At 45.5% G+C, this 16,806-nt stretch overlaps 1 protein-coding gene across 1 annotated transcript in view; it reads right to left on the reverse strand.

Annotated features, from left to right (window-relative positions):
* Positions 1-13,796, reverse strand: part of GAPcenA (GTPase activating protein and centrosome-associated) — an 85,249-nt gene extending 71,453 nt beyond the window's left edge. The window contains exons 1-4 of the mRNA XM_077648343.1: positions 13,576-13,796; positions 12,589-12,634; positions 8,274-8,458; positions 7,034-7,151 (exon numbers count right to left, since the gene is read on the reverse strand). Coding sequence (XP_077504469.1) covers positions 7,034-7,151; positions 8,274-8,429 — 274 coding nt within the window. The 5' untranslated portion in view covers positions 8,430-8,458; positions 12,589-12,634; positions 13,576-13,796. The remainder of the gene's footprint in view (positions 1-7,033; positions 7,152-8,273; positions 8,459-12,588; positions 12,635-13,575) is intronic.
* Between the last annotated feature and the right edge of the window lie 3,010 nt (positions 13,797-16,806).

A 16,806-nucleotide genomic window follows, 5' to 3' on the forward strand; every position in this document is an offset into this window, starting at 1 on the left:
GAACTCAACATGACAATCTACTATGTATTTGATATGTGGCCAAGAAAAGAGAAATGCCATTTGCAGTGCACCATATTGGCAACCCATCACCTGTACAGAGCAGCAAGTGCACTTGCCTGTACAGCATCAGACGCTACCAGGTGATGTGCAGGTAATGTGCCAATAATGTGCAAAGAGAAAAGAATAGCGACAGAGAGAGGGAAAAAACTTAATTTCTTTAAGCCATGTGGTGGTGTCTTTGTTAACCAATGTACCAACTGCACATGAGGGAGAAGGCAGAGTTGGTGAGACTGATGCAAGACAACAGTAATAACGGTAACTATGTCTAAAGCCCTTCGTTTTCGAGTAAAACCTAATTTTGCCTATTCTTGCACCCCGAACCCATTTCTTAAAAATCAGGTTTATCCCGATTTTTCCCCGAAAATGTCCCTTCTTCTAGAGAACACACAAGGGCAAGGGAATGAGTTTCTCATTAAAGGGAAGCTGAAACGGTTTTCAAATCCCATGAAACGCTGTGGTTGGGAAGAAAAGACCTTGAAAATCATGTGTGTAAATTTTTTCCCGATTCTATCCGCAAACAGAGCTGCAATCGCTCCTTAAAAACCCGGCGCCGGCACGCTCTCGTCGCTTCCGGAAGCGCCGGGTTGGGGGACGGCAGAGCGGGAGAACTGGCGGAAGTGACGCCATTCACGGAGAGTCAGCCGGCCGGCTGCGCTTGCTGCGCTGCGGCCCGCGCTTTGGCGAACCACAGATCAACGCCATCTTCTGCCAGTGCCGTTTACTTTCTCTCGTTCGGGCGTTCCCTATAATGCTTGAAGCCTGTATATAAACCAGTTTTGGTATGGTACTTCTTTCGAACAGCGCTCAGCCCACAGCTTGGAAGAATGCGTCGGTTGTTCTCCGTCGGCCTCTTCCACGTTAACCAGACAATCTGGTTGTACGCAACATGCCGAAACTGCCTGCACAGAATATGTGCAGCAATATTTCTCTTTTCGTTATATTACTTTCTTACCTGTTTGTAAACTCTGCCTTTCCCAGCTGGTTCACATCCATGCTGAGCTAAAGCCACTTCCAGCAATGCTTTACTGAGGCACACAGTCTTGAACTTTTTGAGCTCGTTACGCACTGTGTGCCTTTTCGCTTTTTCCTGATTGCTTGAACCTCGTGGCAGCACAAGCAATTCTCTTAATCTTTCATCAGCGCGCAGCACATGCACCCGCACTTAACTGAACAAAAAACCGATTATATAGGCCTAGTATACTAGAGCAAAGAAAACATTTGCATTCATGAGCGCTTGGTCATGGCTGACGATCGACAATGGGGCCAGGATTCATAAAAATTTGTCCTTGAGTCAGAACGGCAAAGTGGTCAAGCAGCGGTAAGCATATATCTGCCACATCAATTCTGCCGGCTATCTCGATACGCAACAGCAGCAACTATATCTCGTAGCACACTAGTCTTGATGAGCAGCACTGCGAGCTCCGAAGCGCAGCCATAATTATTTTCAAAAGCGTGTTCAGCATGAAAAAAAAAAAAAAAACGCATGGGAGTAAGTGCAAAAGTTTCATGGTTGAACAGTAGCCCGAACAAGCGACAGAAGGAAAGTGCACATGGGAGCTTCCTCCCGGTCGCCTCGTATCTTCGCGCTGTAGTACAGCAGTGCACCCACTCCAAATCGTGCAGTTTTGCAATTTTTTGTAGTTCTAAAAGGCCTTCGGGCGTAATTAGGCAAGTAACCATAAATAAATGAACAAACAAATGCTTTACCTCGCGCGACTCGTGCAAGCGTGCCGGTGATCTGATTTAGATCATGTTTACAGTCGTTACAAGAATTTGGTGGCCAGGCTTTTATGCAGCAGCGGTACACAGAAACGTTTCGACGCAATTTAGTTTTTTTTTTTACTGCCACTTGCACCTACACAAAACATATGCACACGCATGCACCTACGCAAAACATACGCATCAGTCGAGATTTGGTTTTCGTGCTATCCTGGCAGGACGTGAAAGGCCCATACTGGGTTAACGAAATTTCCGGCTTGCAGGCGCCGCCATGCGTTCACTTCTCTATTAGCTTCTTATCAGGCGGTGGTGCCAGTTTTCTGTTTAGTCTGTTGTTCTCAACGATTTCGGAATAGTTTTGAGTGCGCTCGTCCAGATCCCGACAGTACGGCGGTTCCATGGTTACCCGGAAGCAAAGAATATGGGAATGCGCTGACTATCCCGGAGTCGACGAAGATATTGATAGCAGAGAAAGCTGGGAAGCCCTGCTGCGCAGCAAAGAACCCGCTCGGCAGAAACAAGCCAATCCGCCTCGCGGCTGATGCCGCGAAGAGATAGTCTCTTTGTTAGCCTTTAGTCACGGAGGCACCGGCCCCCGCCCTCCAGGCCTGCGTGACGGGGGCGGTGAGTAGTAAGGCTTCTCCATTTCCGGTGAAAATAAAAGCTGTCATCCACCCATCCATCAAGTCGAGATTTCCAACACGTGAACATGACGCAACTTGACATTCGCTGCCGGTGCACTCCGCGGCGTCGTTGGTTCCGCCGTTTTCTGAAGCTGCTGATGGCTCGAACATGCCTGGTGAAAGTGCGAACTGTTCAGCACTGCTTGAATTATCCATAACTTCCAGAACGTAGTCCTTAAAAGCCCGCTGAAGCAACGCGCTACGCAGCAACGCCGTCGGTGCCAGCCGGAGATCCCCGTGGATGACGTCACGACGGTCCCGACCAATCGCGGGCAAGAGCGGCGTTCGCTCGGCGCCCTGAGGCGATGGGGCGCGTTTTCTTCTCAAAAACAGCTTTTTGCGTTTATTTCCGCTCTTTTTGAATGAGATATTCTGTTTCAGTGGACTAAAAACTATAAAAATGACGTAGAGATCTCATTTTTTTCTAAAAGTGCTTCAGCTTCCTTTTAAGATATACATATATATTAAAGGGCATAGAGAATGTACGGTTTTCTGAACAAAGCTGAAGGCACAGCAAGAACATTAGTGAGTACATCCAATGCTTATTCCAGAGGAGTGTTTATTCAACTGCTGATCTTAAACCTGTTTCAATGACTGTTGTCTGTGAGGCTTAATCTGAGGATATGTTTGAAAAGTAACTCTTAGAAACGAGAGGCCAGAACACAGGTTCTGAACAGGCACTTATTCGAATATGTATCACGTGCTATCCCCGCTAATGATGTCCTGCTGCAAGACTCTTGCCCATTTAAAATAGCCTCTGTGATGTTTCATGACCGTTTTCACAGCATGGCTTGCATGCACGCAGAGTGCTGAATAGGAGATTGACAGTTTACGCGACAAAACATGTTGGCTCTGAAATACTAAGCAAAAAATAGGGAATTATTTGCCCCCATTTTCTGCATTTTGTGCAGATGCCCCTCGAAGAAGGCTCTCCAGCCAATGGCGTCGACCAGTATTCATGATGCGATGGTTAATCCAATTAAGCTGTGGTGACTCCCCATTCATCTGCCACCCCCTGTGATTCCACGCTAGCAGGTCCAAGAGGATTGATCAAAGGGAAAAGAGGAGAATCAGTCAAGGTGGAGAATCAATCGATGCTATTGGCTGGAGGGACTGCTTTGAGGGGCATTTGCTCCTTCATTCTCGAGTCATATCCAACTAAAATGAATTGTTTATTGCTGCAAAAAAAAGGACTCGAAAAAACACGAATTATGACAATTTTGCTGAATAACCCAATTTGTACCCAAATTCGAACTAACATAGTATAGCCCGACTTTTACACCCCGAATTTTGGAAAAAAAAAATAAAACCCGAAAATGAAGGGCCCTAACTCTGACCGACGAAGGAGGGTTGTCATTTGCAGCTAGTTTGAAGCTAATTCCTCCCCATGGCAACAAAAAATAAAAAATGGGGCTCGCACTCCAAGCCCCACTGCTCTGGTGGCTTCAGCAATAATTGCAACCACACTGGCCAACTTACGTTACATGTGAAATAGAGTAGCAACCTCTACAACTTTCTTGCATTACTTTTGTGTTCGAAACGCTATAAAACATGTTGCAGAAAATGCTAGCTGTTCATACACATATAGATGTTCTAGTAACAGTACCGTATTTTCCGGTGTACAAGACACACCCCTGTATAAGATGCACCCCCCATATATGACGAGTTTGAACAAAAAAGTTGATATATAAGACGCACCCTTGTATAAGACGCACCAGTTACTGCAATGAGACTGGACTATATAGTAATCCCTTGTTATAACGAAGTGAGCGGGACAGCGAAAAAATTCGTTACAAGCGGTAATTCAATATAAGCGACCGCCCGAGAAAATCTAAAGCAGTCGAGCTTCAATTGCGCCGCAACGGCGAGGAAGTCAAAATACAATGTATTCAGTGAAGCAAAACTTTATTCAGGTGCAAAAAAGGTGCCGAGCTTTGGCTGTTTCAGGTTCTTACCGGGTGCATGCAACCCCTGCTCTAATCTGATCAAGCATTGCATGAGGCAGCAGTCGCCGCCCATGCATTCAACCTCAGGGGTATTTCGAATCGCGAAGGCAGTGGCCGCTTACATGCAGGGGGGGTGTCAAGGAAATGCCGTGGCTCGAGTCTGAGGTTGTGCTCAAAAAACGATTAGGCGCTCATTGTAGGTACGCAGCATGAAAACTGAACGGTTTTGCAGTTGGGGCTTAGCATGATTACGGGCAGTTTTTTTTTCCAGAGGTGTACAGCTGTGAAGTTTGCAATTGAGTTTTTCGGCGAGAGTTTTTCGGTGCAACGTTGTCAACAACACTGTGCTAATTCCACGGTTCGAGTGTCAGTGTTCGCGCAGCGTCGCGTCCGCGACATTGACAGATGTCTAGGAACCAAATTCAATGACCCTACCATGCATTTAGACCGTTTGGCTAGTCGGATGGCGCGAATCAAGCATGATCGGCTTGAGAAAACTGCCAGGGAAACACCATGGTTGTGTTGACCCGCCATGTTGACAGCCTGACTAGCCGCCGGCAACGCTCGGATTTTTCGTGTTTTCGGCAAGTTATCAGTCGATTTGCAATGGTCAAAAGTGCAACGAAGCTAGGGGCAGTGTTTTATTGCGATGCAGGACAATTATGATGGGCGGAAAGCAAATTTCTAGACCGGCTTTCCCAAAGTCGTCTTCCCAATTTGTTAAAGTAGCTCCTCACGTCGAACACGGCAAAGAGCGTGTGACCAGGCACCAGCTCGACACCACCGTTGTTCACGCTTGCAAGCGCGACCTGCGGGTCGCCTTCTCATTTGAAGCGAAAACTCTCGGGAATGACATTGTTCGCGCGCTTTCGAGAGTTTCGTCTGCTTTAGCCACTGTAAAACAGTTAGGCTTAGAGACGACTACGGCAGCCAGGGAGCAGCTCAGTTTGTTGCCGAAAGCTCACCACGCTCGCAACTCACAAGCGTGAATGGGCTCGTAATCGGAGGGACACTTCTTTTGTGCTTTTTGTCACGTTTCAGCACCAGAAATGTTCTTTAGAGCAGTAAAATTTTGCTCACCAAGCGCACCCCTTGGAATGCTACGGCGCAAGTCTGCCCGCGATCTTTTGGCCCCTTTTTGGCATCCAAGAGATTGCGGTTTTCTGGCATTGCAAAGCGCCAGGAAAATTTTATTTTCGTCTGGATTCTGTCATGGGGGGCACCAGCGATGCGACTACGACCGATTCGGGCGCGCTTCCGTTCGCATCCGCTGTAAATAGCTGGGGGCACTCGGCACTCGCTTGGTACCTGTTACTAGGCACATCATCGGTCATAGGTTTGGTACTTTTTTGGCCTGTTCAATGCCTGCCTGAGACTAATTCGTCGGCGGTATTAAAGGGTCGTCGCTGCCGCGGCTGCGATGCCTCCGCTCGCCGCTTCACTCTGAGCGGGTCAAGCTTTTCGTGCACTTCGAGTAATGTGGCTTAAAATGCATGCGTTTGGGTCGGGACCGGAAGAAATTTCAAATAAAGCGATATTTCGAGTAAAGCGATTTCGTTATAACGAGGGATTACTGTACTTTCTTGCGTAGCCTTTAAGAAATGCCCTGTGCCTGTGAAGACACACGTTAAGCCTGTTTCACATGCAAGCGAAAACTGATGCCGTGACGTGAAAACCTGTTTCAGGTTTCTGCGGTGGCTCGGGCGGCCAAAGCAACGAGGCTTCAACAAGTTGAAAATCTTTCTCTGTAACGCGACGCTCAATCGCGCAATTCACTCAGTCACTTGCATGTGAACCAAACTTTGCGTGGTGCGAAACGATAAAAAAAAAAAAGAGACAACACTCAAGTCCAAAAAAAATCTCACATACGCACAGCAGCTACGCTTTATTTTTACTCAACGCCTTCAAAGGCTTTACCTGCAGATGTGCTATCAAAATGTCTGCTGATTTTTGGTGGCAACACTACTGAGCCATCCTCTTCACACCAAGAATCGCTGCTTTGAGTGCGATCCACTGTTCCTAGGAACATTGCGCACTGAGGTCCCCGTATTGAAGTAAAACCGTGTTACAACCACGTGATTGCTAGGGACACTTTTTTCCTTTTCCATGTGGTTCATTTTATCACAGGTAAGGTGCAATACTTGTGGCCACCCATTCCAAACGGTGAAACAAGGCTGAACATCAACCCTAATTATTTCCATGCTCGCTAAAAAAATGCATATAAGGTGCATCGTTGCATAGAAAGCACTAGCAAAATTTTTGAAAAAAAAAAAAAGCCATGCCTTATACACCAGAAAATTTGGTATAACAAAACGAGAAATTTTGAGATTTCTGCACCATACATTACAAACTGTCTGCAATATACTTAAGCGCAGGCATGATTAGGTATAAAGTGGAAAACCAAAAACAAAACCCCAAAAAGCAGACAAAGAATGCATTACAATATGACAGTTTCCACTAAAGTTAGAGTGCTATTAAAGGTGTGAGAAAATGATGTCCTCACTTTTCTTAATGCCTGTTCCAACTTTTTAATTTAACAAAATATTTCACAGCTCTATTGTAATTGATTAAAATAAGTTAATGGCTGGAAAAAAAATTTAACAAAGGAGCAGAAAGCTACTGTACCAGATTCCAGAGAGGATGATCTTGGCTTGGGTTCTGGCATGGTTTCTTCTGGAGAACTCTCTGATGCAGTCTTCATTTCACCTTCTCCACCCTGGTCATCAGCACCCCGGCCAAGCTCCTGGCAAAAAACAAGCCACTGGTTAACCGTAATTCTAAAGGCATATCTAACTTCATGCTTTCTAAGCTAAACATGCTGCTGAGTAACTCTGAGACCAAATGAACACAAAAAGACAGAGAAATCAAACCCATTGGTAACTACCTTCTACATAAGCCTAGTCGATCCGAATTTCAAAAATGGTGCAGAAATGAAAAAAGAGCAAGAACCAATGCTCTCTGAAAAAAAGTCCTCTCGAGAGTAAGCAGTAAAACAGGAACGAAGGGACAAACGCAAGTACCTGGTCGGCACTAGCTATGCCAGATGGCACTCAGCGAGTCAGGCCTGATGTGCACATGCCGAGTGCAAAGTGCTGGCATTGTAGTTCACCATCTACGACTACTTCCAGGGTTGCACTTGGATCATGGCGACCACAAAAAACAAGGGCATGCCAGATGTTTACTTGATCGAAGTGAAGCGTCTCACCAAATAACAATTACTATTTTATTCCACTGCTTCCTATTGGGTTTGGTAAGGATTTGCTTATGCAGCTCAGAAACAGAAACAAGTGATGTATAGCATCTCCCACCTTTCGATGCACATGCCTTATGTTGGTATGTCTGTCGGCACTGGTAGCAACCGGCATGGAGCATTGCGCACACGTCAGTGCATTTTCTTCGAGAAACAACTCTGTACATTCTTTTTTTTTTTAATTCATAGCACCTCTCCCCAACTTGAGTGGTTAAAAGGACAAGCCTTGTATGTGCATAGTCTTTTGATGTTGATGATGAATTTTAATGCCGCAAGGACAGCTCTGGCCAAAAAGCACCATGGCACAATGTATTTTTTGCCTACACAAGGTGAGATCAAATACCCACTGCCCAAGCATTTCGTCCCACAGAAGCAGAGCACGAGACCTGGGGAATGCTTATACCCATTATGAAACGGTGGGCACAGTCTTTTGAGCTGCTGCTGTAGGTTTAGGCAGTTGCAATGACTACAATGCACAAGAGTGACAGGGTCAGCCCAGCCTGCATTATATTCCGGCGAAATGGCGCAGTCCAGCACCCAGCTCGGGAGCAAGACTCTCCAGAAGCATTCTTCTCAGTGCAGGGCACTGAGTGGGACAGTGAATTCCCAACGCACCCTGTGGACAGGCCCCTCAGCTAGCAGCTCTCCCAGGTGACTCTGCAGCTGGTCCTGGCTGCCATTGCCCGCTATGCTTAGCCGTGGTGCTTCGGGGCAGACCAGCTCATACTCCTCGCTTGTGGCCAGCGAGTCCGAGCTGGCCTCCTCCTCCATGACTGCCTTCTCTCAGTAGGGCTCCATCCCTGCACATAAACAGACACAGCACCCTTCTGTGTAACATCTGCGGTAGTGCACAACTCCCGAAATAGCTCCCGATTGTGCCTTTTTGTCAGAAACACTAAAGAAAATTAGCAACGCAAGCTAAGAGAAAGTCAATGTTGCATAGGACACGTTGGATTAGACTGATATTTACAGTTACTGTAAATCACTGCCCAGCAGCTTACACCATAAAATATTCCGCTAACGAAGCACGAAAAAACATCTGTTCCAAATTAGTCGACAGTGAAGATGCCCACCCATAAGCCATGGTATACATGTTGCACATTTTCACAGATGTGTGTGCATTGCTGTTCTGCATGGCATGTGCCCTCATGACAATCAGCTCTCCGTGTACATGTGTATGAGTAAATTAATAAGCCAAGATGAACCAACTTTCAAAGCATTAGAGGTTTGGTTTGGTATGAAAAATATTTTAACGATACATTTGTACTACTTCAAAATGAAACCACTTGCAAAGAAACAGACTTATTCTAGACGTTTTTTCCATGCTCTGAAGGAAGTGTGTGAAACACTAGTAAAAAAAAAACACTTTTAATGTGCATACTGATGGGGACTGTGGCTGCACAAATTTGGGCATACCACATCAACAGCGAGATGAAACTGCTGCAAGGCCTGGGATTTCAAAGCATGCACTACTGCTATAAACATTTCACATTCAGCATGTTGCTATGCTTCTGCTGTTGCACTGCAGTAAATTCAGCACACATGGCATATTTGGCTAAATGCACTAACAGGTCCTGATTTTGTCTTTGGAAGTGCTGATGAAATGGTTACGTGGGTGTAGCAAATGGGTAAACACACCATGGGAATGCACCTTTCGCTGACAAGGTCAACAGAGGAGCATGCTCACTTGCAGAAAGGCAGCTGCCTGAATGTTTCAAAGGAACTTCTGAAAAACTGAATTATTCAACCTTCAAACCCAATCATTGTATTCGAAAGCTAGTAAACAACAAATTGATGTTGGTAAGTGTTACAGACTGCAAACTGTTATCATGTCCAGTTACACTGCTTCACGCAACCAGCACATGCTGAAAATTATATTATCAGCAATAACCATTTTAAAAAACATTGGTAATAGTCACTGCAATGTATGCTATTCAGAAACCACATTCAACACTAGCATCAGAAAGAGCTTTGAGGTTCTAATGATTCCAAACACATAATTTGTAACACAATGCAGCAGAGTTCTATCGACACCTAAGTTTCTCGCACGTTTTCTTCTGTCAAACGATGTGTTAGACATTAGAATACATGGTCTGCCAGGTGGTATTTGCCTACAACCGCTAAATAATTTATAATTAAATTTCTTCTTTCATGCTGTTTCTGTTTCAGTTTCATTGACTAAATGACGGACTGTGACGTCAAGTTGATGTTTTGGTCATGTGAACCACTAGAAAAACTAATATAATCAGTGATATGTAGTTTTAATTCACTACAACATTTAATCCAGCCTCTTCCAAGGCCAGGAATGACAAAAAATGACCTGTCAGCGATTATATTAGTTTTACTAGTGGATCACATGACCAAAACATCAACTTGGCGTCACAGTCGTCATTCGGTCAATGAAACCGAAACAGCGTCAAGAAGAAATTCAATCATAAATTATTCAATGGTCGTACACAAATACCACAGGGTGCTCCACGTATACAAATGTCTAATGCATTGTTTGAAAGAAGAAAACAGGCAGGAAAAAATTTGGTGTCTATAGCCCTTTAAGTAGCAGTGAACACACATCGCAGAGCCATCAACAGTGTGACGAAAACACAATGCATATTTTTAAATTATGAAGCTGGATATATAAAAAGAGGTTAAAAAAAAAAACCATATGCTTATTCATTACATCTGGTCTCAGCTATCACAGACATCAGTTACAGCAACTAGTGCATAAATACAGGTAGTGCAAGCTGGAACATGATAAAAGAAGTACAGCCTAACAATCCTTATTCATTTATCTAAGTGTCTGCGTTGTGCTCAATCCCACAACCTCAAAATAATAAGAAGCTTTAGTTTTCTTAAGAAGCAAAACGCAATTCACAAACTAGACATTCCCAATTTGAACAAAGGGTCATAGCAAAGTTGCGCAGCAGCTTGGAAGCTGGCACATCCAGCATTATTTCGACAATCCTAGAGAAGCCAGCTGGGAGTTGGAAAGTGGCTAAAACGATCACAAACAAGAAGCCAAGAATTTTCAGGTGAGAAAAATTTTAATGCTGCACTTCACACAAACACCCCATAAACAGATGTCCTACACAACAACAGAAAGGAGAAACAGCTGCAAAAGCTACCAGGTTCCGAGCTAACTTCTTCAGCTCCACAGTCACAAAAGCTGCTATGAATACAAAACTGACAACGAAGCAAGAAGCATACAACTCAATATCCTACGATACTTTAAATGTCCATATATTTAATTAAAGCCAATGAATTTGATGTCAGCATACTGTTCAATAGGATAGCACAGTGCATTTGAAAGTGCTATGCAGGTACAGTTTGGGTTAACTCACTTTTATCAGCCTTTATTGCACATGAAATTTTAGCCAAAGCTTCTGCTTAGTAAAATGACATTACAGTGGTCTCATATCAAACCTACTAATACACACTTTAACTTTGAAGCAAACAAATATAAATCTGTGCAGTGGCTCTACTGCTACTGCACAATGAAGCTGCTACACTTCACAAAAACTTACAACATATGAGTAGCCAAGATGACTTTTGCTAAAAATAAAGTACTTTTGATACTTTGCAGACTGTTCACCAATTCACCGATGTCAAATTGAAATGTTTTGCTCTCCAAAGCAACAAATGAAAACTTGGTTTATGGTTTACAATGATTTAACATCCCAAAGTGACTCAGGTTATGAGGGGCACCATAGTGTAGGGCTCTGGAAATTTCGCCAACCTGGGGTTCTTTAATGTGCACTGCCATCACACAGTACACAGGCCTCTAGCATTTCGCCTACATTGGAATGCAACTGCCACGGCCAGGATTGAACCCTCGTCTTTTGGGTCAGCAGCCAAGTGCCATAACCACTGAGCCACTGCAGCAGCTTGACAACTTAGGATCGCCTCCTTGGCTAGTATAAAATCTATGACCTGCAGGTTGACAAGGGCACCTGCCCATGACAACAGTGATAGCTGCTCTCGATACATGAACATGTGTACATGAACTTGTGTAAATGACAAAAGGTTTTGTCAGTTATTCTTCAATTTCATGCGCAACTCTTGCAATATGAGTTCATATACCTCATGCAGATACTTATCCAAGTACTGCTGCAGTGCAGGGTTTGGAGTCAGTGTCAGTGCTCCCAATGCTTGGTGCAATGTAAATTCTGGGACGACAGCTGTTGTACCATGCATTTGGTTAAAATACCTGTCAGTAGCAAAGCTTTGTAGAGTGATTAAGGCACATAAAAATTAAGCTTAATCATGCATCCCACAGCAATTAAAAGATGTAGTTGGGAGGATATAAACATGAGCTTCACAGGTGCTCACTTATATTACAAGAACTAACCATTAAGAACACAAACTCTGCACTGCAATCGCAACACTGTATGGCACAGGTATGAGACTAATTTTTATGGCAGTTATATAATATCAGAGTGTTGACAGAGCAACGTTGACAGGCTTCACCTTTCTTCCAAGTAAAAACATTCTAGTGGACACAATGCGGCTATCAAGTGAAAGCCAATTATTCCCTAGCAGTGATGGCTGGCCTCATCACCTTAGACATTCTGATAATAATGAATTTTTATGGCGCAAGGGCAGCTATGGACAAAGAGTGCCATAGCACAAAGTATCTTCGTCTGCATAAGGTGGGGTCAGAGACCAATTTCCCAAGCATTTCACCCCAGATAAGCCGAGCACCAGGCCAGGGAAACACTTGTGCCTATAGTATCACCGGTGGACACCTGGCGGAACTAGGGATCAAACCCCGCACCTCCACATGCAAGGCGGATGCTCAAACCGCTAGGCCACCATTGCGGTGCACCTTAGACATTTTCCTAACCTAGCGATTTCAAAACTCAGCATTAACAAAAAGATCGGAGGCAACAAATGGTGCTGGTAATTGTTAGACGAACTAAATGGGTCCACTCACAGTCTGCTTTCTTGCTCTTCCAACAGCAATTAGCATGGAAAGAGACCTACAAAATAAAAAATAAGAGGAAGTAGTTACAGTCCACTCACTGAAAAGAACCAGCATGAGGTCAGTAAAGAGCGCAAAAAAATAGCAGCATATGAAGGATGCCAGCCGCTATAATGTCGTTCGCGCAAAAGTTGACAGTGCATTAAATATAGACAGATCTGCGAGAGGTGTCTACAATTCGCTCAAACGTATGGCCTCGGTGATGCTGAAAGTGGGAAAACATCTTGCGCGTACACACACACAAAAAGGGGGGGGGGGGGGGGGGGGGTGCAGCGTTTTTCTAAAAACACGGGGGTTGCTGAAACTGTCGTTTTACAACCACTGTAATAACTGACCTCAAGACGTTGAAAGCAAAGCACCAAAACCTTTCTGGGAAACCAACTGCACAAGACATTACAGAATGCACCTAAACGTCGCCAACATGTCAACGACAAAAGACAAGTGAAACTGAGAATGATCGACTAAAAGAACTACAACACAACCAAGCGGCGCAATCAGACCCCGCACAGGGCCCTCATAGGGTTGTTACACAACAGAGGAAGCGCTGTTTATCAGCAGCTGACTACGCTAGCCAATACAATTGTTTTCGGACGACTGTTGTCAAAACGTCCGCGACAGCTACATGCGACTGACCTCAAGAAGGCCTTTAAGCTAGAAACAGCTCACCAGACGAAACGTCATCAATGCAAAGATGTAAAACTGTAGTTTAAAAACGACGAGAAACGGTTAGACGATCTGACTGCGAGCTACACCCCTCCCCCGTCACTTCTGGGCGGCTGTGGCCCCTGTCGCAACATGTTCCATATATTTCCGTTAAGAGGAAGAGCTCGGGCTTGCAATATGGTATTATACAGCACCGCTAATAAGCAGCGATCGTTGTTAACGACCGCAAAACAATCTAGGATGCGTACAGCAAGAACAATGCTTCCATTCCCTTACCCATCAGCACAAGCAAAAACGACGGTCGTCGCTTATGTTGCTGTTGCTTGCAAGACAGTTCGTGCGCCGAAGCTGCCGCTTCGTGCTTTTTGCGAAAACAGCGCAGCAGGGTGATGCCAAAGCGAAATGATTAAAATTGGAGCAATAGGGTTAGGTTGGGATGCAGAAGACTGGCATGACCAGCCCCCGAGTGCGATAGATGGCACTGATCGTGGTCTGGCAACCACTGGCTCTCAGTGTTGCCAGATGCTACTAACATCACAAAAACAACAACACAAAAATAATTCGCAAGCAGTCATTAATTATTTGTTTACAAGCTCAAAGTTGGCGTCAATATTTTATCAAAGCATGAAAAACCTAGCCAATATGGCTCTAAGAACGTAGTAACTGTAGCAGCGTGTTCAGCGCATGCTCTAAAGGCGCTCAATACGAATCTTTGTTGAAGCGAAGCGTTCATGCTAAGCTCGCTAACTACAACCCGTAATTTTAATCAGTTCACGCACTCTGTAGCCCCCCCCCCCCCCCCCCCCGAGATGCGTGCGCAACTTTGCACCGTGCCTGAGGATGCTGTCGCAAAGCGCTCTTCGCCACGAAGGGTGGTGGTGGTAAATGGCTTTATCGACACTTTTAGGAGGTCTTGGCGGCCTGGGTCCTTATTCGGGAACTCCGTTAGCGAAGACTGCTGCCCTGGCTCTTGTGACGAGGTCCTTCTCGTGCGTACCGTCGGAGCTGCACAGAGCTTCCTCCCATGCCCCTCTTACGTTGGCTTTTTTATGTCTTGAACGAAAACATCTTCGACTGAAGTCCGCCTGATTGGGTTCTTGAAACAATAGTTGAGAGAAAACTGACGCCAACTAATATTTTATTTTTGCCCAACGTTTCGGGACTAACTCGGTCCCTTTTTCAGGGGTGACTAAAATGTGTGCCAGCAGCAGCGGTGGGCTGCCCTCGCTCTTTCTTTGTTAGCACGTGGTGCAGTCCACTAACGTACGCGGAGGGTAGCGTTTCTGAAGTCCTGGTCATCGCCGCCTTTGTGAGCCGGATGTGCCATGACCCGACATGTCGCCTCTTGAACAGGTTTGGCTCCACGGCCAAGACGTTCACCTCCTCGAAGGCTATTCCGTCGTCGGAGCGTTCGCAGTGTTCGGCAAGGTGGTCGGCTTCTGAATTCATTAGCCGGATTTCATTCTTATGTTGCATTATTCGTTGGTGGAGGTTCTTTGTTTCGCCGATGTATAAGGCCGGGCATTTGGATTATGCAATTTTGTAACCGATACCCGGTTGTTTTTCCCTGGGGACGCGGTCTTTCGGTCGTGGTATGAAGCGGCTGATTGTCGAAACGAGCTTGTGAGAAATGTAGATTTCATGCTTTCTCAGAATGCGTGCAAGTGCCTCGCTGGTTCCCCTTACGTATGAAAGCAGAACGCGAGCGAATTTTGTTGTTTGGTTGGCGTTATTGATGTTATTGGTTGGCGTCAGTTTTCTCGCAGCTATTGTTCTATAATGTATATACACCTGTTTTCCTGACAGGCCCATATCATGTGATGTAAGTCTGCCATAGACCCGGAATCTAACGTCTCCGAGTCCATGGCGTGTAGCCTATATGGAGTAATAAAGGTGTTGGTCTGAATTTTACTAAGTGAGATCCGTTCGACTTTATCTAACGTTTTGTCCATCGAGGGTACACCCGGTGGTACAGCCTGATGCACTTAAGTATAATCTCACGAGCGTGACGGACTTTCATCCCATTGCTGCAAGCGTAGGTCTTGCGCTTTTTTGAGCAAAGAAATAGTCCATTGTTTATACTGCTGTAGCAAAGTCTGTCTCATTGCCACGATAGCCGCATTCTTTAGACAGGCCTGAAAGACCACTCATATATTCAAGTGCAGCTGACTGCTTTTTTATTTTTGAAAGAAGAGCTTTATTTCAGAGAGAGGAAGCTTGAGGCATGGGGCCAATCTACGGAGGAGGACACCATTCTGAACCCCATTTTTCGGCGAAAAGTCCACGAAATACATGCTTCAAGTGTGACTGCCCCCCCCCCCACTTCCCCCTGCCACTCACTCCAAGAATGACCCACTAATCCGTCTCTGGCCTGAAGGACGATTATATGTCCTGCTACTTTACTCTGGAAAAGGGAGAGATAGGGTTGATGACGATGTGGACAGAAAAGCTACACAAGCACATCAGAGCACGCCTAACCACAACCGCGAGTCGAGACCCGTACTACGCAAGAAACGTGTTGCCTAGAGATATTTTCAAGTCTCTGGTCAAGCGCCCAGATACAAAGTCCTCCAAGAGTGGCCCGCTGTTGAAACCCGCTAAGTAAGCGGCCAACGCGTCTTTCGCGCGCATATCAAATCAAATCAAATCGTTTTTATTCACCAGATATTCACTGGTTGGAGCACCTGGGCTAAAAGCTGCTCAAGGCAGCTTGACGAGGCCCAGGTGACCATTACAAGATATGGCGTGGTGAAACAGGGCGTGATAGGGCGAGACAGGGAGAGATAGGGCGTGGTATACAGGGCGTACTGCGATAACATGGCCCACAGTCGCAGTGACGTGACATGAAAAGCAGTTTGAAGAGTCCGCGAGTCCAATTAAATGTAGGTACCACTACGAGAAAGCCACACCCACCCTCACTCTATGTAAGAGGCTTCGGTGGTTGCGATGAATGCCTCGCGGAGTGCTAAAGGTCATGGTCGGATCATGCCTTTGAAGGCGTCTATGTCGAATGTCTGGTTGAGTACAGTGCTCATAAAACCTGAAAGAAGGCAGGCGGCGTCTGGTCTTGAAAACACCGCTGTCCAGGCCATTGTTAGGGGCACTCTTATAGCTTCTGCGTAAGCATTCTCGTTTCCCTGCAGTCCGCAGTGTCCCGAGATACATTAAAGCACAATACGATGGCCTTTTCTTGTGCGGATAAATGCAGCTGAGCGACGTCCAATGTCAGATGCTGGTATATAGCAGCCTTGCCATTACATGCATTCCAGATTTCGCAGCGCAGATTTATAATCATAAAATGTGCGCCACGCTTCAGAAGACTCCACAGATGTGGCGAACGGTTTCCCGCATTACCACAAGCTATATTCCGTGTATTCGGACCAGATGTACGACAGAGTAAGCTGCTTTATTCGAGCGACTGGTACTGTCGATTTTTTCAGTACACCGGGAATATGCAAGTTTAGCGAAGGTTTACCATCACCCACAGTGGCATGACGGAAACACGTG

This window comes from Amblyomma americanum, chromosome 1 (assembly GCF_052857255.1).
Source record: "Amblyomma americanum isolate KBUSLIRL-KWMA chromosome 1, ASM5285725v1, whole genome shotgun sequence".
Classification (NCBI taxonomy): domain Eukaryota; kingdom Metazoa; phylum Arthropoda; class Arachnida; order Ixodida; family Ixodidae; genus Amblyomma; species Amblyomma americanum.